The 25,918-nt window shown below is 27.2% G+C and overlaps 1 protein-coding gene across 1 annotated transcript in view; it reads left to right on the top strand.

Moving 5' to 3' along the window:
* The first annotated feature begins 783 nt into the window (after positions 1 to 783).
* The window catches only part of LOC111684866, a 145,832-nt gene continuing 120,697 nt past the window's right edge, over positions 784 to 25,918 (top strand). The window contains exon 1 of the mRNA XM_046946590.1: positions 784 to 1,725. Within this exon, the coding sequence (XP_046802546.1) occupies positions 1,647 to 1,725 (79 nt within the window). The 5' untranslated portion in view covers positions 784 to 1,646. The remainder of the gene's footprint in view (positions 1,726 to 25,918) is intronic.

Here is a 25,918-nt window from a genome sequence, read left to right as displayed (position 1 = left end):
TAAGGGCCATCATGCTCAAATCATGCTAAATAATGCTCTTATGGGTGAAATATGCAATAACAAATCGATGCCAAAATTCGTAAATAGCTCGGAAACATGTGAATATCTTATTCTTGAGTCCATATAAAACACCATAAAAATATGCATTATACCAACATTTTCCATGATTGTACCGATATGTATTACACATATACAAAATTCTATTAAAATCAAAATTTTATTGTTTTAAATGTGCATGATAAAATTGTTATTTTAAAGCTCTGTAATTTAATGATTATTAAATTTCATAAATTACAACAAAAAGCTGCTCTTTAAAATCTCCCACAAAAAAATACTATTATTATACAAAAAGTTTTGATTGAAATAAAAGCTTTTGTAGAGATTTCCTTTTAAGAAAAATAAAAACTAAACTAAATAATCTCCACGAGATTTGCAAAAGCTACTTGTGTATGACAAGATCAGTAAATAATAAAATTTAGTAGTTTTGACAGTTTTAATTTGTTTAGAAGTTTTCAAAGCTTGCACACACATGAGAAAAAAAAAGAAACTGTCAAAACGTAATATTAAACGTAATTAAAAATACTGAGATCAGGGACAACAAACTGTTTGTTTTTTAAACTCGTATTTTTATTAACGACTATACAAATTATAAACAATTTTTTTAAAGTTAATACTAAATTTTTTTTAATTTGGGAAATGTAGACATTTTAATACGTATTTTATTCTATACGCGGGCGTAAACAAGTGAAAAAGAATAAATAAGAATAATAATAAAAAGAATAAGAAAAACCGTTAGTTTTTTCTAATTAGATCAAGTGTCACATTGAAATTTTATAAATATCATTATTGAGTGAGACCAAAAGAAAAGCACAGTTTTATATTAAATACTTACTTGGTTATGACCCCGGATGATGGATGATAGAAGTAGTGGTTTGCAAGTGCAGCAGATTTAAGAGGAGAAGACGCGATTGTACACGTATGTATGTAAATGCCTTCAATCCCCAATCAATAATTGCTTAATTTACAATTTAAAATTGTCTTGTAAAGCAAATAGTAAATACAATTGCAAATACACTAAAATCTTCTCCTCTTCACTGTCGATCCACCAACCAACAAACACATTGTCAGATTTCACTTGTGCAACAAATTCAGCAAATGACCAGCTGCCAATTGATTTTATGCGAATGTAAATCTTAATGCGAATGACCACCACCAACTAAACGTCATCATCATCATCACCATCACTATTTCGTAAAAATAATAACAAAAATTATTAAAAAAATCAGTTGAGAATTACCAAAAAAAAAGCAACATCATGTACTTTTAAAATTAAAATTTTGCACAATATAAAAAAAAGAAACCAAACGAAAAAAGCAAAAGTGAAATGAAAATCTTACTTATTATTTTACAAATCAAAAAACCATTTTCCTATAATACCAACCAAAAACAACAAATACAATACAAATCGCACTCTCTATTCCTAAAACCAGCAAAAACAACAATAATAAAAACAATTTGAAATCTTCTTGTTTAAAAACAAAAAACATTATCGTGCTGCGTCAGATCAACTGTATGAATTTTGTTGTAATAGTTTGTGGTACTACAAACACCACTATCTATCACTACGATCAACTACAACATCCACCATGGCTTCCTACAATGATCTACAATTTGATTGGAATATTTTATTTCAACAACAAGACTATGATCAATGGTCGAAAACAGGTTAGAATTGTAATTATTAATTATTTTATTATAAAAATATGTAATAAAAAAACTCTTTGTTTCTATGCAAATTTTATTTATTTTAATGTTTTCTAGTTGTTAATTCACAGTTTTTTTGTCATACACCTTTACTATAAGGTTCCATATAATTGTTTTTGTTACACTGTGTGTGACAATAGTAATACTTTAATTTCTATATAATGTTTGTATACATATGATTCTGAAAGACTTTTAAAGTTAACGGAATCCAAACAGTTTTGACTTTCGCAATCTAGAATCCAGAGTATACATTTTTTAAGAATTGAGCAGAATTTATCGATAATATCAATATCGATTTCAGCATATCGAGTATCTAAAATTAAAAACAAAGTTGTTAGCCATATATGACAGACATTATAAGAGTGCGAGATTGAAAATGTATAACATGTGTGGTTGATGGAATAGTCACTGTCAAGTATAGTCAAAGAAACTCTATATTGACCGAATCACACCCGATCTGCATCCTTTAGATAAATTAGTAGGTCATTAAGTCTAGACTCGAATAAGTCATCAAGTGAAATCTAGGTCTCTTAGGCTAGACCAGGGTACACGCTCAGAAGTTTCTTTCCTTTTCCGTTAATGCAACTATAACTATAGTAATTTGATAGTCAAGTCGACATGCATATTGACCGAGCAACCAAAGTCCTTTTATATCTACAAGAAACGTCGATAACTAGGAAAGTTACTCTCTATTCTTTACTCTCTCTCTGGTCCCGAATACAGTTGCACATCTTCGGTGTACAATCCTTCTTAATCTAATATATTGGGACTAAGTCCCCCTTTTATGCCAAACTTCTTACGAAAATTGTAGCAGGCAGGTGTTTGTTTATGTTCAGGACAGGAGTTTGTTTATGGCATTGTCCGATGAGCAAATTAATATTTTGTATATTGATTACCGTAGGGTGCCAATAATTCAGTAGCAGTCATAGAAAATCTTTTACTGTTGTATCTTTTTTCCAGTACAGAATAATTTATGGATAAGTTTATTGACTCAAGTCTATGAGCAAGTCAATTGAAAAATCTCATATAATGAGAAAGTTATAATAAAGAATAACAATATTACTGAATTTTCTAACCATAATATAGAGCACACTTAATTCGGTTTAGATGAATATGACAAGTTAGATTTGTTTAAGTTTTTAATCATTTTATTTACTGTTGTATTTGTTACTTGTTCCATAATATGCCCCTACATACTGTTTGTGCACTGTAGTTTGTTAAAAATTTATTTTAAAGTCAAACCGGAACCAGTTCCAATAAAAGAAAAATCTCATAATTTGGTGTTAGATTAGATGCTTCTCGAAATGCGTATGAACTTTGGCTTAGTGTGTAGTAGTAGTAGTGCAAATATGGACCTATTTCTATGCTGGTATTTTTAAGCTAGTTGTAAGTAATTTTCAGAAAATATGGGTTAAATATTGCCCGATCCTTATAAAATTACGTAGAAATATTTAAAGGTTATTTGCGTTGAATTTTATCACTTCACTAGTTAGTTGGGTAGTTTTAATCAATAATTTAAGAGCGATAAACAAATATTTTCAGAAAGGGACCTTCTATAGGATGTAGGATCAATAATTAGGTTAATGATTTGAAAGGTGATCCAATTTTTAAGATCAGCTCGATTGAATTCTGGTAATTTTGAGATCAAATCTCCGCCGAATAGAAACAAATTTCCTAATAAAAAATTTTATGTCACACATGTTGCCTAGTTAGTTAGTTGGATTGAAAGGAGTATGTATATACATAAAATCCGAAGAAATACACCTACGCCACTATCGGGTCTGTTGTGCGCTTCTCAACCAGTGCCTTAACCAGCTGGGATTCGAACCCACAACCTCCGGTCTACCAGACAAGAACACTAACCTACCAAAGGCAACATGTTGCATAAATCCAGTTTATTTCGCGTCAAAACTAACATGACTTACTCGACACAAAAAGCCGATTAAGGTGAGTGTAGGACGAATATTTTTGTGCTTAAACTTTGTTTTATTGATTAAAATATATTGGACCCCTGTGCCTCATGCAAAATTTGTTGTCTTTACCTTATTTTCGCTGTTATTTAGATTGATTTGGTCATTTCGCTAAATACCGGTTCTAATTGTAAAAACAAACTTGAAATATTTATAAACATTTAAAAGTACATACATAAGTAAATAACAATTTGTTTATAATATATAAAATATACATATGTCTATATGTCTTTATATCTTGTAGGTGATAAATTTATTAAATATTTGTTAAGTTTGTTGCGGTTTAAAAATAATTTTTCATGTTAAAACTTTAGAAGAATTTGTAAACAATTTTACGACATCTCTTGATTAACAATATTCTGTGAGTTTTTATTGTTTTTTTTTTTTTTGCAAAATATTATTTATACAGGTGAATCATTATTCCTGCGATTAATTTGTGGAATTAATTCACAACCAAAGGCAGTCAAACAAACAAACGACCATCCCATCATGACAAACGTTTTGCTTTTTTTTTTTGCCTACAACTTGAATTCACATTAAAAATTGTTTGTCTGTCGGTCTGCCGTCTCACTGTCAGTAGTGATGTCATATTGTGTTTGATTAACAAGCCATCAAATTGTATTCAATACTTATTTTTATTTATTTAAATACTATGTATTTGTGACAAGTGTCAAAAAACCTTTAAAGAAATCTGTATTTTTTAACGTAAATGTTATAGAAATAAATGCAAAAATGTAGATTTTTTATACCCTATAGCACTGTAGCGGTGAGAGTATTATGCGTTTGTGCTGATATATCAGTTTTCACTTATAATATTGTACCCAAACCCACCAATAAGCTTAGAATTAGTTTATGAGTCGATTTAGTTATGTTCATTCGTATGTGTGTCTATGTAAAGCGTATTCTACAGGTCGCAACTTTTAAGACAGTTTAATGAAATTTGACACGTAATCTTATTTTGGTCCAAGGACGAACACTATTGAAAATGGTTGAAATCGGACCTAGCCCCCATACAACCGTATCCCCCAAAAAAGTGCTTTTATGTAAATGTTTTATTATTTTAACAAAAATCTAGAATACTTAGTATACGCCTTGAACATGATTAAATTTTACATATATAAATTTGAAGCAGACGTATATTGCTCTACCAACGTTACCAACAAAAAAGGAATTTCCAGCAAAAAAGGAATTTCCAAAGAAGCAAAAAATAAGTAGAATTTATTCCATGAAAGTACTAGAATTTATTCAATGGAATACCGTATGACAAGCCTGATTTTACCACAGGCTTGTCATAAGATGGAAGTCCTTTTTATTTGATTTCAAATACACTACATCTAAAGTCATTCTCAGGAATTAATTTTTATATACTGTGAAAGTATAAGATGTGTAGTATTATAGAATACAACTAATTTGACTTAAATCATATTAACATAAATAAACTACTCGCATCTCAGCAAAAATTTCAGAACTTGTTTTAAAATCGACTAGTTTTAGCACGAGTGTAAGTAGAACTACTTCAGATTCTTAAACAACAACCTTGGAACCAGTTAGGTCGCCATTACGTCTGGAAACTGTTCCTCCGAACTTTGCTTTGGTTCTAAAGTTCTTCTAAAGAGTTTTCAAGCAACTACTTCTCTGACACAAATTATGACACTAGTTCCGAAACATCTTCTTGTAATCAGTTTAAGAAAATGTCAAAAAATTAAAAATTTTATATTTATTTTCATCGAAATATAAAGGGCATTGATTTGTAAATTTCTGCATATAATTGAATAAGGATTTAAAAAGAAAATTTTGAACAAAAATCATTGGTCTTAATGCCAATGTAGACGGAATAGAGGCTATAATCATTAGAACTAGTTGTGAAACTAATACAATTTTGCTGCGATTTAGTAGTTAACTTAAAAATAAAATTGATTTAATTTAAAAAATGTCAGTACAAACAAGTAAGAAATTATGTTCGGGCGATGCCGACCATATAATACCCTACACCTTTTACAAAAATAAAATGTGATTTAGTTGTCACAATAAGTAGAATTGTACCTTGCCTCAGATATACATACTTAACCCGTTTATTGTTGAATAAAATTGTATATATTTAAGTGAAATTTGACGGGCACTTTTCATAGGAGCTAGGGTCATATAAGGACCTATTGTTACAGAATTTGTGAGGGTCATCAAGCCTAGTATAGAACTTGGTTTTGCAGCTTTTTGTCGAGATATTAATATATTAAACATAATTATGAACTTAAAAGCCATATTCGGTGTGTTCAGTTGTATAGGGGCTAGATGAAATAATGGACAGATGTAACCATTTTCAACAGGCTTCGTCTACGGTACCATAGAAGATAATGTGCCAAATTTCATTGAATTATCTCCAAGAAGACCTGTTCGGGGTTCAGTTGTATGAGGGTAGGTGAAATAAAGGACCGATCTTATTTACCCCTACCCTCTATATACTTTCCTACTTATTATAATCGAGGATTAGCTACAAGAAAATAGCAAAAATAGAGGATTAACAACAATAAAGTTTCACTTGTTACTGCAGTGTATAATATTTTTTCTTAATATTTAACTATTTAATTTATTAAAATAATAAATTATTAAAATAATTAAAATTTTTTAATTATTTTTTTTAATAAGAATTTTAAATCAAATAAGTTTTTTTAAAGTTCTGAAAATATTTTAAGGCTTGTCTCTGCTTAGGTAATTAAATTACTAGTTTTTTTAATAAATCAATATTTGTTATTGAATACACTACCCCCCCAAAAACAATTTTATTGATAGTTTTTTTTTATTATTTAATTATAAACATGTGTGTATGTTTTGTTGTTTATAAATTGTATAAATTTCCAAACATACAAACAATAAAAAAATATGATTTTAAAGACATTGTCAGTCTCGATTGGAATACAAATGTGATAATTATGTTTTATGTTCATTTGCGACGACTTGTCGTGTTTTAAGCCCAAAAGAGAAAAACAAATATCAATTTCAATTGAAAGACACCACGAATACGAATTTTCTTTAAAGTCACTATTAAATTGAAAAAAAAAATAGGAAAAAACAACTTTAACTACAAATAAATAAAAGTAGGGATACGTTACTAGTTACATGAAAAGTAATTATTTTTGAAAGGTATGTTTGTCTTTTTTTTAGTAAAATAATGGGTGGGTTTTCCATTAAAAATGTGTAAAATGTTTTATTTTTCAAATCATACATTTAATATTACGTTTCCTCCTATAAGTTCATGTAATTTTTTTTAATTGCTTGAAAAAAATTTATTATGTATTATTTTTGTAATAAATACTATTTTTTAACACTTTTCTAAATTTATTTTCATAGTTTTGCAATTAATTTTTTGTGCAAGAAAAATAAAAATAATAAAACTCAAAGGAATTACTTTCCAATACAACCTATTCTATAAAATTTAGTAATTGTTAAAGTATTAGTGAATAATTTACATAATTTAAAGTCTGCTTAATAAAATCAAACTAACATCTTATTGTTTCGTATTATTTAAGAATATTTCTTGTATAATACGAAATATTTCTTAATATAATTCTAATATTTTATTTTACAAAATAAGCAATATGTTTTTTCGTTTATATTATGGTTTGATTGAATAAATAAAATCGTACCGACTTTTTATAAAATCCCGGATTTTTTGCAACAGTTTATTCAATTAAGAATGTGGCAATGCTTTACGTGAACACCTGCCTTGATGGCTTTATTTCACGGTGGTCTTTTTCAAACATTGGGTAGATTCGAGACGAACTACCAAGCGTTCCCGAGTGAGTTCAATGAAGAACACCGGCTTTACCGATCCATGTACAAGAACTTTATTATCTTATGTCTTCCCAAGTGATCACATTGCCGTAGTGCATCATCCTCCAATGCACAACCACATTACAACATTCGCACTTTGGTTTGGTAGTCCGAAATATCTATCCAATAAATCAAGATCTCTATGTATGTCACATGGTAATGTTGTAAAAGTCAAACAAATCTAATAATTGCCCCGACAAGTTGAGGTAACGCGCCTCAACTATTAGTCGTGAAGCATGTATCAATATGAATTAGTGTTGATATGGTAATAGCACCGAGAACTTCCCTAAAGAAAAAAGACATACTTAATCAGTACTAGTTGTTCTTTCACATTGCCTGTTGAGATGGCAACAAAACTGGAGAGAGAATTCAGAATGCATTTGGATATATACTCTCCAAGGGAATTTGAGTATTAAACCACAACCAAATGACCAGGAAGGACAAAGTTCTGCGGACAACTAGCAACCGATAGTACCAGATTATCTGGGACTCAAATCAAATCATCATTCCATGGAAAGACCAGCATGTATTTGATCATCAACAATGCCCATAGTCTCGGCATACTAGACGTATTGGTAGCACTTTCATTTCCGGGATATATTTTACAACAAGTCCAATTTTATATGAATAGTGGGTTGTAAACTTTAACTAGTTTCTGCAGGAAAAACTAAAAATTATCCAAGTTCAGCCCAAAAAACCCTCTATTGTAGTTGTGCAGCGTTCGTGTTTGAAGTAGCTATACATCAGCGTCATTTACATAGTTTAAAAGTTGTATACCTACAGTTCCTTCAATTATTGGATGTTATGCCCCGTTTGAAAACGTCAAAATTCCCTTTTTTAAAACTAAAAAGATTTACATATATATCATATATCAAAAATGATATAAATAAGGAATGTAATTGATCTTATTTAAATACTTATTTTTGGTGTGTTCAGTATATATTTTGTAACTGCCCACTGTGCACGTTTTTATCTATAGAGATTAAAACGCAAACTAAATATTATTGCCAAAATGTAAATTTAATCAAAATAAAAAAAGAAACAATTATTTTATTTAAAGAATTTACACACGTTTCATCATGATTTCATGATCAATACAATGAGTAATGGATTTAAAAGACAAAAAATTTAAAATATATAAATACAAATATAAGAAAGTAAATAATTCAGCTGACATTAAATTTATTGTTTTGTCAATATTTACACAGTTAATCGCCGTTTTCTTTTAATATATTACATCAACAAATAATATTAGTAATAACAATTTTAAATTGTTTTTTTGATCGAAACTTTAATAGTAGGACTTTTATGTTTTCACGATCTTTTCGATCCCTTTAAATATTCAAAGAACTTATAATGGACAATTGAAAGAATTTCCAACAATATATGTATATGCATGTGAAAAGAAAAAATCATGCGTAACTATTACCATATTACTATTTCTGTGTAATAAATTTAAGCTTCAAACACAAATATGTATTTTAACTGTTTGTGTTTAACAAATAAATTGTTTTTCTTTTAAACTTCTCTGTCCATCAGAGGCCATTTCACTCAATGCCAAAATTTAGGTCAGTATACAATAAAAAAAAAAACAAAAAAATATTTTGCTTCTAGTTGCACATTTTTCCACCCATTTGGTATTTTATTTTCCAACACATTTTTTCCATGTTATACAAAATTTTTGGATGATACGACTATTGTTAAAGTCTTTACGATAGATTTTATTTTTGATAGTTTTTAATTTAACACATCTAAGTAAAACAACAGATCGACGGACATTTAGATAGACAGTAAGACTTGCAGTCAAATGTACAGAGAACTGATGGTAAGACCATCAGAGAGGTATTTGGAATATTTGTTATATGGGTGTTTACAAATCCATATAGTCAGTCAGTTGGTCATATTTAAACAGCACTCAAATGTTTTTTTGGTTATTTGTTTGTTTTGTCTGTACGAAAATGCGAAAAATTTTTACTCTATGAAAGCACGAATGTACTATAAGTATTTAGGAAAAAAAAAACAAAAACATTAATTATTGCTGATCAGAGTATGAAAAGAATTCTGTCATCATCAACTGATATTGATTTGTTGAAAGACTTAGAATAATCCATATTTCTTCCATTTTGTCCCAAATCTAGTCTATAGTCTAGTCTATAGTCTAGTCTATAGTCTATTCTATAGTCTAGTCTATAGTCTAGTCTATAGTCTATTCTATAGTCTAGTCTATAGTCTAGTCTATAGTCTAGTCTATAGTCTAGTCTATAGTCTAGTCTATAGTCTAGTCTATAGTCTAGTCTATAGTCTAGTCTATAGTCTAGTCTATAGTCTAGTCTATAGTCTAGTCTATATTCTTGTTTATGCTTGATAAACAAACTCATTATTTTCGAACTCTGAAAGTTTATAGTGCTTTTGTTATTATTGTTAAAAACAAAAAGTTTAAAATAAAACACTGTAAAGAAATGCATTTTCATTGCCAATGTAAAATGCTGAATTAACAACATCGAAAAAAGTTTTTAATTTAAAAAAACCTTATTTACAATAATAAAAAACACCATCACATTGCATTGTATTGTAACGTATCAAATCACATCACTACCAACATCGGCATTAATGATAAACATTGCAAGTTGCAACGTTGTTTATGCTTCGTTAGGATTATTATTTTAAACTTCAAACTTGGTAAAGTATTCATTATTGTTATTATTATGAAGATGATGATTATTATGATGACGATGACGATTATTACTTTTCTTATTCCCAGATTGTAACTAAAGAAACGTAAATAAGTTTTACTATTACTATTATTATTATTATTAAATATTTATAACAGTGTTTGCGTGTCAAACATCTTAAAACAATTTAGACTCCTCTTCCCAGTCTTCCAACAAACCGAAACATTCATCTATTCCATCCCATACAATACATACAAATATCATGGTCAATGTATGATTCAGTCTATTTTTGTTTTCTTTCAAATGCACTATAAAATATTTTTTAGTGTGTTTTCTTTCGTATTCTCAACCACAATATGTAGGTCATATTTATGGAACAGTTCTTAAGTTGGTGTAGAAAAATATTTTAGCATTAAGAGTAATCATTAATTTTGATTGGCCGTAGTATTGTATTCATTCTATTTATTTGCGGTACTAATTTTAAAAAATAAACTCGTGCTAGAAGTGCTTGTGTGCATATTGGTGTCAAGTAGATAGATTAACTTACATAACTAAATATTTTGTGGAATAATAACAATATAAATGAACATATTCACTATATATGTACATATGTATGTAAATACGTAACGTATTTTGATGTAGGTTTTAATTTAGTTTAATTTAGTCACTCATATTCCTGCCTAAAAATCGATTTTTAGTACAAAAACTCAAAAAAACTGAAATCGTTAATAATTTCGTAAATAAGCGTTTAATTGAGAAAATAAGCTCAATTTGTGATCACTCATATTTCTGACTAAAAATCGATTTTTAGTGCAAAAACTCAAAGAAACTTAAATCGTTAATAACTTCGTAAATAAGCGTTTAATTGAGAAAATAAGCTCGATTTGTGATCACTCATATTTCTGTCTAAAAATCGATTTTTTAAACAAAAACTTAAATCGTTAATAACTTCGTAAATAAGCGTTTAATTGAGAAAATAAGCTCCATTTGTGATCACTCATATTTCTGACTAAAAATCGATTTTTAGTGAAAAAACTCAAAGAAACTTATATCGTTAATAACTTTGTTAATAAGCGTTTAATTGAGAAAATAAGCTTAATTTGTAATCACTCATATTTCTGAATAAAATCGATTTTTAGTGCAAAAATCGATTTTTTAAACAAAAATTTAAATCGTTAATAACTTCGTAAAGAAGCGTTTAATTTAGAAAATAAGCTCAATTTGTGATCACTCATATTTCTGACCAAAAATCGATTTTTAGTGCAAAAACTCAAAGAAACTTAAATCTAAAATTCGATTTTTTTAACAAAAACTTAAATCGTTAATAACTTCGTAAATAAGCGTTTAATTGAGAAAATAAGCGCGATTTGTGATCACTCATATTTGTGACTAAAAATCGATTTTTAGTGTAAAAACTCAAAGAAACTTAAATCGTTAATAACTTTGTAAATAAGCGTTTAATTGAGAAAATAAGCTCAATTTGTGATCACTCATATTTCTGTCTAAAAATCGATTTTTCAAACAAAAATTTAAATCGTTAATAACTTCGTAAATAAGCGTTTAATTTAGAAAATAAGCTCAATTTGTGATCACTCATATTTCTCACTAAAAATCGATTTTTAGTGCAAAAACTCAAAGAAACTTAAATCGTTAATAACTTTGTAAATAAGCGTTTAATTGAGAAAATAAGCTCAATTTGTGATCACTCATATTTCCGACTAAAAATCGATTTTTAGTGCAAAAACTAAAAAAAAACTAAAATCGTTAATAACTTCGTAAATAAGCGTTTAATTGAGAAAATAAGCTCAATTTGTGATCACTTATATTTCTGACTAAAAATCGATTTTTAGTGCAAAAACTCAAATAAACTTAAATCGTTAATAACTTCGTAAATAAGCTTTTAATTGAGAAAATAAGAAAATAATTTCTGTCTAAAATAAAATAATAAAATAAAACTAGAATCGTTAATAACTTCGTAAATCAGCGTTTAATTGAGAAAATAAGCTTAATTTGTTTGTGATCACTCATATTTCTGACTAAAAATCGATTTTTAGTACAAAAACTCAATAAAACTAAAATCGTTAATAACTTCGTAAATAAGCGTTTAATTGAGAAAATAAGCTCAATTTGTGATCACTCATATTTATGACTAAAAATCGATTTTTAGTGCAAAAACTCAAAGAAACTTAAATCGTTAATAACTTCGTAAATAAGCGTTTAATTGAGAAAATAAGCTCAATTTGTGATCACTCATATTTCCGACTAAAAATCGATTTTTAGTGCAAAAACTAAAAAAAAAAACTAAAGTTATTAATAACTTCGTAAATAAGCGTTTAATTGAGGAAATAAGCTCAATTTGTGATCACTCATATTTCTGACTAAAAATCGATTTTTAGTGCAAAAGCTCAAAAAAAAAAAAAATAAAATCGTTAATAACTTCGTAAATAAGCGTTTAATTAAGAAAATAAGCTCAATTTGTGATCACTCATATTTCTGACTAAAAATCGATTTTTAGTGCAAAAACTCAAAGAAACTTAAATCGTTAATAACTTCGTAAATAAGCGTTTAATTGAGAAAATAAGCTCAATTTGTGATCACTCATATTTCCGACTAAAAATCGATTTTTAGTGCAAAAACTAAAAAAAACTAAAATCGTTAATAACTTCGTAAATAAGCGTTTAATTGAGAAAATAAGCTCAATTTGAGATCACTTATATTTCTGTCTAAAAATCGATTTTTAGTGCAAAAACTCAAAAATACTTAAATCGTTAATAACTTCGTAAATAAGCGTTTAATTGAGAAAATAAGCTCAATTTGTGATCACTCATATTTCTGACTAAAAATCGGTTTTTAGTACAAAAACTCAATAAAACTAAAATCGTTAATAACTTCGTAAATAAGCGTTTAATTGAGAAAATAAGCTCAATTTGTGATCACTCATATTTCTGACTAAAAATCGATTTTTAGTGCAAAAACTCAAAGAAATTTAATCCGTTAACAACTTCGTAAATAAGCGTTTAATTGAGAAAATAAGCTCAATTTGTGATCACTCATATTTCTGACTAAAAATCGATTTTTAGTACAAAAACTCAATAAAACTAAAATCGTTAATAACTTCGCAAATAAATATTTCTGACTAAAAATCGATTTTTAGTGAAAAAACTCAAAAAAACTTAAATCGTTAATAACTTCGCAAATAAATATTTCTGACTAAAAATCGATTTTTAGTACAAAAACTCAATAAAACTAAAATCGTTAATAACTTCGTAAATCAGCGTTTAATTGAGAAAATAAGCTCATATTTCTGACTAAAAATCACTCATATTTCTGACTAAAAATCGATTTTTAGTACAAAAACTCAAAAAAACTAAAATTGTTAATAACTTCGTAAATATGCGTTTAATTGAGAAAATAAGCTCAATTTGTGATCACTCATATTTCTGACTAAAAATCGATTTTTAGTGCAAAAACTCAAAGAAACTTAAATCGTTAATAACTTCGTAAATAAGCGTTTAATTGAGAAAATAAGCTTGATTTGTGATCACTACAAATCGGCTTTTATTACAAAAACTCAAAAAAACTAAAATCGTTAATAACTTCGTAATAACTTAGTAACTTACTTAGTACAAAAACTCAAAGAAAATAAAATCGTTAATAACTTCGTAAATAAGCGTTTAATTGAGAAAATATGCTTGATTTGTGTTCAATCATATAAAATTTTATTTTTAGTACAAAAACTCAAAAAAGCTAACATCGTATAAAACTTCGTAAATTAGTGTCTAGTTGACAAAATAATCTTGATTTGTGATCACTCATATTAATAAAGGTTTTGAGTACAAAAACTCAAAAAAAAACTAAAACCGTTAATAACTTCGTAAATAAGCGTTTAGTTGAGAAAAATAAGCTCGATTTGTGATCACTCATATGTCTGCCTAAAAATCGATTTTAAGTACAAAAAGTCAATTAAACTAAAAGCGTTAATAACTTCGTAAATAAATAAACTAAAAAAACTCGGTCATTACTTTGTAAATGAGCTTGATTTGTGATCACTTACAAAAAATAAGCTTAATTTGGGATTACTCTTATTTATGTTTAAAAATAAATTCTTTAATTCATAAGTCTTTACATTTTTCTCCACTCCAGCATTTGGTCGACATTGCTGTGCTTCTAATGCACTAACTTAAAAATGTGTTCATATAATAAACTAATAATTGCAGTTAGAATTTTTAATTAAGACTTCAGTCATAATTTTTTATTATGGGTTTTAGCTACAGAAGACCTAAATCTGATTTTATGAGCTGTTTTAGTTACTTTTATTATTTTTTCGTTTGCTACTCATATTATTTTAAGTCTCTAGAAGAAGAAATTTCACTTTTACTCTTAAGATGTATGTTGTTGTTGTTGTGTGTGTTTCCTTGTCTGCAAATCTAAAGAAAGAAATTATAGTACTTACCTTTCTCTAAAATATAAATTTAATGTTTATTGTTGTTGCTGTATGTTTTGTAAACAGGTGTCAATGCGATTAAATTGAGTTAATAGTGTTGATCATGATGATGATCAACAGTAATAAAATGATAATGATTATATTTTTTTTAATCTAATACTTAAAATGCAAACATAGAAATGTTAAAATAATGTGCAAAAATCTGTAAATTTTATTTTACTGATAATCACACTTGTAAATATTGTAGTTGTTGTAATTATTTCATTGCTTATAATTGGTTTATACTTATTTTGTTTTTAGCAAGCTAATGATGATTTGCAAAAAAAAAAAACACAATATAAGTTGTCAGTAGTAAAACATTAGGTAAGAGATCCATTAACAATTGTTTGCAAATTTATTATTGTTTTCTTTAAAAAATAATAAAAAAATAGAAAACGAAAATTAAGTGTTAAGAAAAATATTTACAAAAAAAAAACTTTAAAATCTTAATTTACCATCCCAAATGTTTGAATTAACAACCAACAACAGCATCTTTACGCTGATGACTTTATTAACACTAACTTTTAATAGAAGTAAGAAGAAAAAAAATGCGAAAGTTTGCAGAAATATGCATAAAAAATAGAAACATTTCACATTTCAATTAAATAGAGGGTTTTTGTTTTCAATATCGAAAGTGAATGTTTGTTAGATCCCGTATATTTTCTAACTTTCGTCTTGGTTTAAATAGAGAAATTAAATTACAATTTTCGTTTATCTCTAACGTGGGAATATTTTTTTTGGAGATCTTATGGCAAATGAAGACATTTGAGTTTAATTACAAGGGCAAATGCTAATAATTCTGGCTGAAAAGTTTGGTGACTTTCGTTTTGAAAAACTTAGAAGATTTTAAATTTTCAAAGTCCGGAAGTGTGTTTGCCAATACATATAATGTTCTATATTAAATCAATATGTAGATCAACATATCCCAGCAGAAAGGAACTTCCAAAGAAACGAAAAAGATGTAGAATTTACTCCATGGAAGTACTGAAGAAGACTTAAAGAAGTTATCATTTTAACACAGCCTTGTCATAGGAGGGATGTTCTTTTTATTTTGTTCCATAATCATTACATCAGAAGTCATTCTAAGGAAGTAATTTATATCGATATCGTGTCCTTAAGTTTGGTCCAAAATTTCGCCATTGGAATAAAGTCTAGTCCCTTTCAAAAGATCTTAACCTAGTGGTAAAACAAATAGGAAAGTATAGTCGGGCATGGACGACCATATAATACCCTACACCATGAGTATATTTTTAAAATTTTTATAAAGAAACTTTTATGTTGAATATTACCATAATTCCAAAATATTTAATCAATTTATTGATAAAAAAAACTATATTTTCTAAATGAGGCTTTATATAGGTCAAATATGGGCCGATCCTCGGTAAATTTGGGAAAAGGATATATTTTTAAATAACAGTTTTGTTGAGTTTCATTGCGATACAAATGGTTACAAGTCAATTTTAGACGTTTAAGACATTTTTTGAAGGGGTGTTTTTATGGGGTTAGGGTCAAATAAGGGCCGATCCTTACGAAAATCTGCAGTGTCATTTATACTTATATAAAAATTATTTGTGCCAATTTTTAGAGAGATAATAGAATATTTGACGTAATTATGGCATAAAAAGTTCAAATCGGGAGGTACGGTTTTATGGGGGCTAGGTGAAATAATGGACCGATTTCAACCATTTTCAATAGGCTTCGTCCCTGTGCCAAAAAACGTGCTTGTTTCAAGTTTCATTAAATTATCTTGAAAATTGCGGCCTGTACCTTGCGCACAAGGTTTACATGGATCAGCCAGTCGAACAGACGGACTCAAAAAACAAGTAGGAAAGTATAGTCGGGCATGGCCGACCATATGATACCCTACACCATGAGTATATTTTTACAATTTTTACTTTTATAAAATTTTTATTTTTTGTAAAGAAACTTTTATGTTGAATATTACCATAATTCCAAAATATTTAAGCCATTTATTGATAAAAAACTAAATTTTTTAAATGAGGCTTTATGTAGGTCAAATATGGGCCGATCCTCGGTAAATTTGGAAAAAGGATATATTTTTAAGTAGCAGTTAGATTTGTTGAGTTTCATTGCGATACAAATGGTTACAAGTCAATTTTAGACGTTTAAGAGATTTTTTGAAGGGGGGTTTTTATGGGGTTAGGGTCAAATAAGGGCCGATCCTTACGAAAATCTGCAGTGTCATTTATACTTATATAAAAATTATTTGTGCCAATTTTTAGAGAGATAATAGAATATTTGACGTAATTATGGCATAAAAAGTTCAAATCGGGAGGTACGGTTTTATGGGGGCTAGGTGAAATAATGGACCGATTTCAACCATTTTCAATAGGCTTCGTCCCTGTGCCAAAAAACGTGCTTGTTTCAAGTTTCATTAAATTATCTTGAAAATTGCGGCCTGTACCTTGCGCACAAGGTTTACATGGATCAGCCAGCCAGCCGAACAGATGGACGGACGGACTCAAAAAATGATTCTGATTTTTCCCAATTAGTTTCAGAATGTTTTGGGGCATGGAGAATTAAAGGACTACCAAAAACCTTCCTGTAAAATTTATAATAATGTTGTTTATAATAATGTTTCGTTTCCAGTTGATCTAAGCGGATGAATTGGGCGACTGTTGTGATTATCTGTGGTCCGAAGATTCAGCAGCTATTATTTTTGAGTCTAAATTTCTATGCAATTTCGCATTAGTCCAATGAACTGTTTTTTCTTGCTTTCAAAAGAAAAATCTTCAAAGCTTTTAACACATTATAGAGATTTTTCTCTAAAGGTCTGTGAGCGCAACAAGTTTGTATAGTCTCTGGATTTCACGCTGAGAACTTGAAGAAAATGTTTTGTGATTGGCTGCCTTTGATGTTCTGAAAATATTACAATTGCGTTTGTTTAAAACATTTCCTGAATTTGCTAAGAAAAAGTCTGCTCTGAACTCAAACCAGAGATTCCAAAGCTAGTGTCACGTGGTTTTCAAAACCACTTGGATTGTTTATTGATTGTAATTTAAGATCTATTCGTTAATATGTAATATTGAGTTGGTCTGTCGAGAGTCTTGTTGAGTCTGTATAGATTTTGTTGATTGCACCCGAAGTAGAACTCTATCTCTCTCCTTAAATCATTTGTGAACTCAGCAACCTTCTAGTTATGTTGCTTTAAAGTTGTGCTGATTCTGTGGATTAAGTTATGAAACCTCTTTCCAAATTTTGATAACATTTCATAAGAGTTAGGGTTACAATCGATTTCCATTAGGATCTATTGATAATAATCACTATGAAAAATTGCGGATATTGGTATTCGAAAAAAAAACATGTTTAATGTAAAGATATTGGGTGTAATTATTCGCGAACTTTCTACTTAGGGTATCATATAATCAAACATGATCACATATATTCTCTTTAATTTGTTTTTGATTTAAAATTTTTGTTTATCTTATTATTTCATTGCGCTATAAATAAATTTTACCTTTCTAATTAATTGACCTCATAACAAAAAACAACTACTTAAGTATGTATGTCTGTATAACAATTTACATTTCAAGACAAATAGAAGGCCCCGGTGGGATTTTTAAGTTTATGCTACACAAAAGTACAAAAAATAAAAAAAACGTGTAAAACAAATCTCCGGTAATTGTTGTATTAAAATGTGTAAAAACAATGTATTAATTAAAATTATGTCATATTTTACAAGTTGGTTTAGTTATATCAACAAGCGTACACATACATATCCATACATAAATATGAACAGGGTAACGGTGTGCCGGTTTATAAAGTTATTTTATGTCACTAATAATTAACAAAACTGTTGACTGGCAACACACAGGTGATGCTGTTTGTTGCTCGCACTCTATCTACTACCGTTTTTAATGCGAGTCTTTATTTACTTAAGATCAAGTTATTTTAACGAAAATTATATATTATAATAGTATGTTTGATTGTAATGCAAAACACACAATAATAAACTTATTTTAAGCAGCTACTTATTTTTCCATTATAATTCATGTGAGAAAAAAACGTTATAAGAAGTAGAAAAATAAGAAAAACCCCAAAGAGTTGTCGGTTAGAGTCACACTAATATTTATTATTAGTTAATTTGTAGTGTTTGGTGGGGCTTAGATTCCACCATCTCCAATAAGACCGAAAAGAAGTAGATAAATCGAGGTGTTGAACAAGTGTATGAGCGGTTATATGCATGTAGATTTATAGTTAATATTTATGTGGTAACTACTACTTACAGGGTTTACGAAAAGGTGGTGTTAAATATTAGTGTAACCTGCAATGAGACAACTGGATATCTATTTATCTATTTATCTATTTATCTATCTATCTATCTATCTATCTATCTATCTATCTATCTATCTATCTATCTATCTATCTATCTATCTATCTATCTATCTATCTATCTATCTATCTATCTATCTATCTATCTATCTATCTATCTATCTATCTATCTATCTATCTATCTATCTATCTATCTATCTATCTATCTATCTATCTATCTATCTATCTATCTATCTATCTATCTATCTATCTATCTATCTATCTATTAATTGTAAATTTTCGAAAATTAGCTCCTAATAAAAACACCTGTAACCATTTGGCATCACTGGTTCGAGTGCTAATAAAGCTGGGTGAAGATTATAGCGTGTGGCAATTAATTCACACAATATGTTGCAGTTAATCACCCCAAACAAACACTAACAAACGAAAAAAATAATAACCACAATATTGTTATTGTTTTGATTTTTTCTAAACTTTTTTTTCGAAAAATTTCATAACAAACATGCTGGAGACTTGTCAGTTTTAAGTGTTGAATGATGATCTACGGAAGGGAGTGATGAGTACGTTTGCGTGTTTTTTTTTAATGTCTACGCAGTCAAAACATTTAACATGATCAAATATTGTTTTATTTATTTGTTTTCTGCTTATTTTTTTCACTTGTTAAATAATATCTTTGTTTTTGATGGATGATGTGAACAACTGCATTAAGAGAGAGAAAAAAAGTTGCACAATTTTCGCCTTCTTTTCATTATTATTATTATTGTTTTATTTTGGGTGAAAAATAATAATAGAAAGAAATAATAATTCAATTTAATTTAATTTTTTTTGAAACAAGTGAAAAATAAATTACTTTTAATTTAGCTCAATCAGAGTGGTGATACTCTACATTAGGTAGAGTTTAATAATAATATTAAGAGGGTTAATATTAATAAATCTTACCTTGTTAATTATAACTTTTTCTTTCCCACCAAACAATATAAAAAAAATTTCTATAAAGAGAAATTACTTGAAGGTTTATACAGATTTAAAAAAACTAAGAAAATTTATCAATAATTTTTTAAAATTTTTAGAGAAAACTGATCGAAAATTTTATGTTAAGAGATCATAGATCGTTAATTTTTAATAATATATAAACTTTACAGATTATTTAGATAAATAGAGAATTGATCAAAAATTTTCTAAAAAGAGAAAAGTGATCGGTAACTTTATATAATTAAAAAACTTATCGATAATTTTCTACAAAAGGATAACTGATCAATAATTCTTTAAAAAGAGAGAATTGATCGTCTAGAGAATACTGATCGATAATTAATTAATTATAAAAATGATCGTTAATTTTGGTTAAAAGTAAAACTGATCGTTAATGTTAAAGAGGAAACAGATCGGTAATTTTCAAAAAAAAAGAAAATTTCTATAAAATTTTCCAAAAATAGAAAAATTATCGATTATAAAGAAAACCATAAAGCTTTTCATAAAAAATCTCTGTAAAGGGAAAACAAAAATAACATACCTTTTAAATAACTTATACTTCCTTGAGTAGGACTCTACTCTAAGTTAAATTTCAATGACTTTTTGTAACAAATAAAGTGGCATAAAGATTTCGTTGGTATGATTCAATTTGTTGCAACTTTTACTTTTCATTTAAAGCATAAAAAAATTATTGAAAAAAATGAAAATTCATACAAACTTGAAAAAAATATATTGCACTTTATCGAAATAAAGAAATTATTGAACGATTTTATTATTTTTTTCCTATGAAAATCTAAAAGCTCTTTGTTATTATTATATTTTTTTTTGCAAAGTCATAATTTGCATAGATGATCGCTGTTGAACCTTTACAGTATCTACTCCTGCTCAATGGCGGTATTTTTCCATTATATTGTTTATCTTTTTTTTCCGGCTGGACGAGAAACAAGTGTCGCACGTTTTCATGTTATATGGCATCGGGCGTGTTTAGAGTTCAAACATTTGACAGAAGCTATTTTTTAACGAAAAATATTTACCGCAATCTTGGTTGCATTATGCCACAAAAATTAATAGAAAAAAAAGACTTTTGTTCCTTCAGTCATTTACTTTCTCTCTCATTTGTCGCATGCCTGCTTCTTTGTTTTTTTATTTATTTTCTGCTCTGGCCAGTACTATTATATGATCGTTGTTGTTGTTTTGTATATGTTGCTGCTGCTGCACTAGCTTCTTGTTGTCGTTAGTCTTATGGCCTATAGTTTGTGTGGCAATTCCTAGTCAGGTTAAGAAAATAATGTTTTTATTCAAAAAGTTTCAATAAATTCCATTTGATTGAAATTTTTTTGTGGTTATTACCCATTTCACAGTTTGGCCGAATATTGTTGGAAAGATTCGGAAATTAACCGTTATTTTTATTTAAGGAGAAAATTGATCAAATATTTTTTATTAAAGAAAATTTATTTTAGATTTATATTAAGAAAATATCAATTGAATTTATCCTAAATTCCCCCAAAAAAGAAATGTTGACAAAAATTTTCTTTTAAAAGAAAATTGATTCTAAATGTGCTATAAAAAGAAAGAGATGGGAAATAATCCGTAGAGAGGAAACTGATCGTGAATTTACAATTAAGGAATTAATCGTCTCCTGTAATTAGAAATTTGATCACAAAATTGATCGCAAATAAGAAGTTTATCGTAAATTTTCTATAAGGAAAAAATTCAGCGTATATTTACTATAAAATGTTAATTGATCAAAAGTTTTATTAGAGTAAAAATATCCTAAAAAAAGAAAAATTGATCTTAAGTGATATGTTCTGCTAAGTGATATGAGATCGTGAAAATTCTATAAAGAAAGATTTGATGATAGATTTTCCAAAAAGAGATAATTGATCATATATTAACTACAAACATATTGTAAATACTATACAAAAATTTAATTGATCGTGAATTTCAAGTAAAGAAGAAATTGATCGTAACTTTCCTGTAAAAAGAAATATGATCACAAATTTCTGATAAAAAGAAAATTTATTGTAAACTTTTAATGGAAAGAAAATTTTATGTAAATTTTTTATAAGGAGAATATTGAATGTAAATTTACTATAAAATGTTATTTGCTATAAAGAGATCGTAAATAATCTATAAAGAGAAAACAGATCGTGAATTTTCAATAAAGATGAAATTGACCATTTATTTCCTGTAAAGTGAAATTTGATGATAAATTTTAGATAAAAAGAAAATTGATCGTAAATATTTCATATAAAAGGTAAATTTATCGTAAATATTCTATAAAAAGGAAATTGATCGCGGATTTTATATAAAAATTTAAACTGAATTCATTGAATGAAAATTTTGCCATTTATTGCTACAAAGAGAATATTGATCGTGATTTACTTATAAAAGGGAAATATATTGTGAATTTTTTAAAAAAGAAAAATTTTTGTAAATTTGTTATAAACCAAAAAAATCAATAAAGAGAAAATTGATCGTGATTTTGAACAAAATGATCGTAAATTTGCTTTAAAAAGAAAATTAATTGTAAATTTAGTGTGAACAACAATTTGATCTCAAATATTCTGCAAAATTAGATAAAAAGTTTATATAAAAAGTAAACTGATCGTGCATTTCCTATAAAGGGGAAATTGTTAGTAATAAGAAATTGATCGTAAATTTTTTATAATGAGAAAATGTATTTTAAAACTGCTTTAAATAGAAAATTAATTATTACATTCATATAAATATAAATTTGATTACAAATTTTGTATAAAGATCAAACGATCGCAAATTTGGTATAAATTGAATGAATTTTTCATAAATTTTTTATAAAGTAAAAAAAAGTAAATCGTAAAAAGAGAAAATTAATTGTAATTTTGATAAAAAGATTAATTTTTTGGTGAATTTCATATAAAGAGCAAATTGATCTTGAATTTGATTGAAGACAAATTTTCTATGATGAGAAAAATGTATTGTATGTCGTTAAATATAAAATATATGAAAAATTTGTTACAAAGTGAAAATTATTTTAAAATTTTCTATAAACAAAAATAATGAATCACAAGTTTTCTATGAAGAAAAAATTTATCGTAAATTTGTTAGAAAGAGAATATTTATTTTATTATTAATGTAAAGATCAAATTAATCGTAAAATTGCTATAAAAAGAAAATTGATCGTGAATTTGTTATAAAAAGAAACATAATTGCAAATCGATCGTGGATTTTATAAAAATTTTAATTGATCTTAAATTTTCAATTAAAACTAATAATTTTGTTATAAATATAAAATTGATATAAATTTGTTTAAAAAAGGAAATTTTTCTGTTAACAATATATAATGAATAAATATGTTTTCTTTTCTTTTTAGGTAAGTGACAAACAATTCTTTAACATCTAAAGGTATGTAATGCAAAAATTAAAATTTCTGCTCCAATAATTTTTATCGTAAAAAAATAACCGAATTTCCTAAATTGGGTCGGCCTTGATTAAAACAATTTATGTTTGCTTGATTGGTTTTCGCAATGAAATGATGGCAAAATTGTAAATGTGTGCTCAGAAGACGAACATGGTCTGCCTAAAGTTGCCCAAAGGAAGTATTCGATCGTATTGTAATGTTTATGTTTATTGTTGTGTTACATTTTTATTTGTTTTTATTTTTCAAATTTGGGATGATGTTTTTTCTCTTCTTTTTCATCAGTTCATTGTAAATTAGTTTAATTTTGGAGTATGCAACATGCATCTCAACTATTTGTGTCTTATAGGTATAGCCTTATGTTGCAGCAAGGTGTGTTATTTCAATATTTTTTTTCAATTTCAGCTTCGTTAAAATTTGTGGGTTGTTTTTGTTTTTGGATTTTTTTTTATTATTTTATACTAATTTTGTTTATCATCTTTATGGTTTAGAAATATGCGACCAGGGATGGTTATACCAAATACAGACATACATGTGAGTGCAATTTTAGTTTTCTCAGATGCAGTGGTTGGGATGGAAACAATCTTTATTATGGTCACGTTTATGGGTTCATATTTTTTTGTATTTTGTTAAGTTAAGATTTAGTTAGTTTGTTGTTTCAAGTATTCGACATAAAAGTGCATTCGCCTTTGTATTTTTTGTTGTAGTTGTTGCATGCATTTTCGACACAAATTAGTTTAGCACATGCAATGTTTAAACTTAAGAGGGAGCCCAGGGAATACTAAACAACAAAAAAAAAAAACAAATAGACTTGATTAGTTTTTTTAGATTCCTTCACATATTCCGACCACCAAACCTTAAGTAATGCTGCACATGAATGAAATTTTTCTTTTTTTTTTTAACGAATGCCACATTTTTTCTCTTCCTTTTTTGTAGTATTTATCTTTTGTTTTTACTTTGATGTTGTGTGTTACCTTTTATGGTTACAAAAAAAAAAAAAATTTGTTGTTATTAAAGTTATTTAACTAAAATTTAATTAATTTTCTCAGAGTATTTATAGTTTTTAACTTTTTTTCGTGTCTAGATGATAGCTGTAATCGTTAAAATCATCATCATGATTATAATGATCATGCATTGATCATAAATTTTTTTGTAAATTCCTTTTACAAATTGTTTGTAACTTTTTCATTAGGTTTTTTTCTTGTGAGAAGAGGCAGGAAATGTTACTGCCCTCCATTAGCTGAGTTGGTTTATGGGTTTTGTGCTTGTTTTTTTAAGTTTAGTTTAATTTATGTGAATCTATAAAAAGATCACATTATTAATGTTTCTTTTTTTTTAATAAAAATCATTTAGTTAAAAAGGAATGATCAGTGATCATTAAATAAGATCAATGCAGACTTTAGTTTACACTTCAAACAATAGAAAATTGAAAATTGTGAAAAAAATAACAAACTAATTTCGATGTAAAAAATAAACTGATTGCAATTTTTTTTATAAATAGAACATTAATCACAAATTTTATCGCAATGTTTTTTTTAAATAGAAAGTTGAACGTGAATTCTCTTTAAAGAGATAACTGATCTCAAATTTTCTGTAAAGAGAAAACTGATCGTGAGTTTTCTATAAAAAGAATACTAATCAGGAATTTTTAACAAATAAAAGACTGAATGCAATATTTCTATAAACTGAAAATTGATCGCAGTCATTCATTAAGTTAAACGGAATGATCAGTGATCATGGTGGATCTTAGATTACACTGATCGCGAATTTTCTATAAATAGAATATTGATCGATCTTTGTGTAAATAGAAAACTGATCGCATATTTATATAAAGAGAAAACTGATCATGAATTTTATTTGAGTTGCATATTAAACGTAACTTTTTGAAAAAAATAATACAATTTTTTAATTTATATAAAACTTATCACAAAATTTTTGTAAATCATAATTTTTTTAGAAATAAAAAACTGATCGCGAACTTTCTATAAAAATAGAAAATTGATCGTAAATTTGCTATTAATAGAAAATTAGTCAAAAATATATGGAAAGAGAAAACTGATCGCAATTTTCTTATAAATAGAAAATTAATCTAAATTTTAGATAAAAAATTGTGATCAGTTTAATATATAACTGATTACAATTTTTAAAAGTGATCATAAATTTCCATTAATTAAATTATCAATAATTCTATAAATTTATAAAGAATTTGTTCGCAAATTTTCTGCGAAGTTAAAATTTATAAATTGATCTCAATTTTATTACAAATTGAAAATTAATAAGAAATTTTTCCCAAAGAAGTAAATTATCACAAATATTAATTTAAAATAATGTAAACATTTTTTAACGATTTTTTATAAATACGATCGCGAAATTTCTATGAATAGAAAAAAGAAAATCGATCTCAATTTCCCTATAGCAAAATTATCATAAAACACAATTCGATCGCAATTTCTGTAAAGAAAAAACAAAATACGATCGAGAAATTTTTATGAATAGAAAAGAGAAAATCGATCATAATTTTCCTATAGCAAAATGATCATAA

Source organism: Lucilia cuprina, chromosome 3 (genome assembly GCF_022045245.1).
Source record: "Lucilia cuprina isolate Lc7/37 chromosome 3, ASM2204524v1, whole genome shotgun sequence".
In the NCBI taxonomy this organism is placed as follows: Eukaryota; Metazoa; Arthropoda; class Insecta; order Diptera; family Calliphoridae; genus Lucilia; species Lucilia cuprina.
The sequence above is the reverse complement of the archived record's forward strand: the minus strand, read 5'-3'. Positions and strand labels throughout refer to the sequence as shown.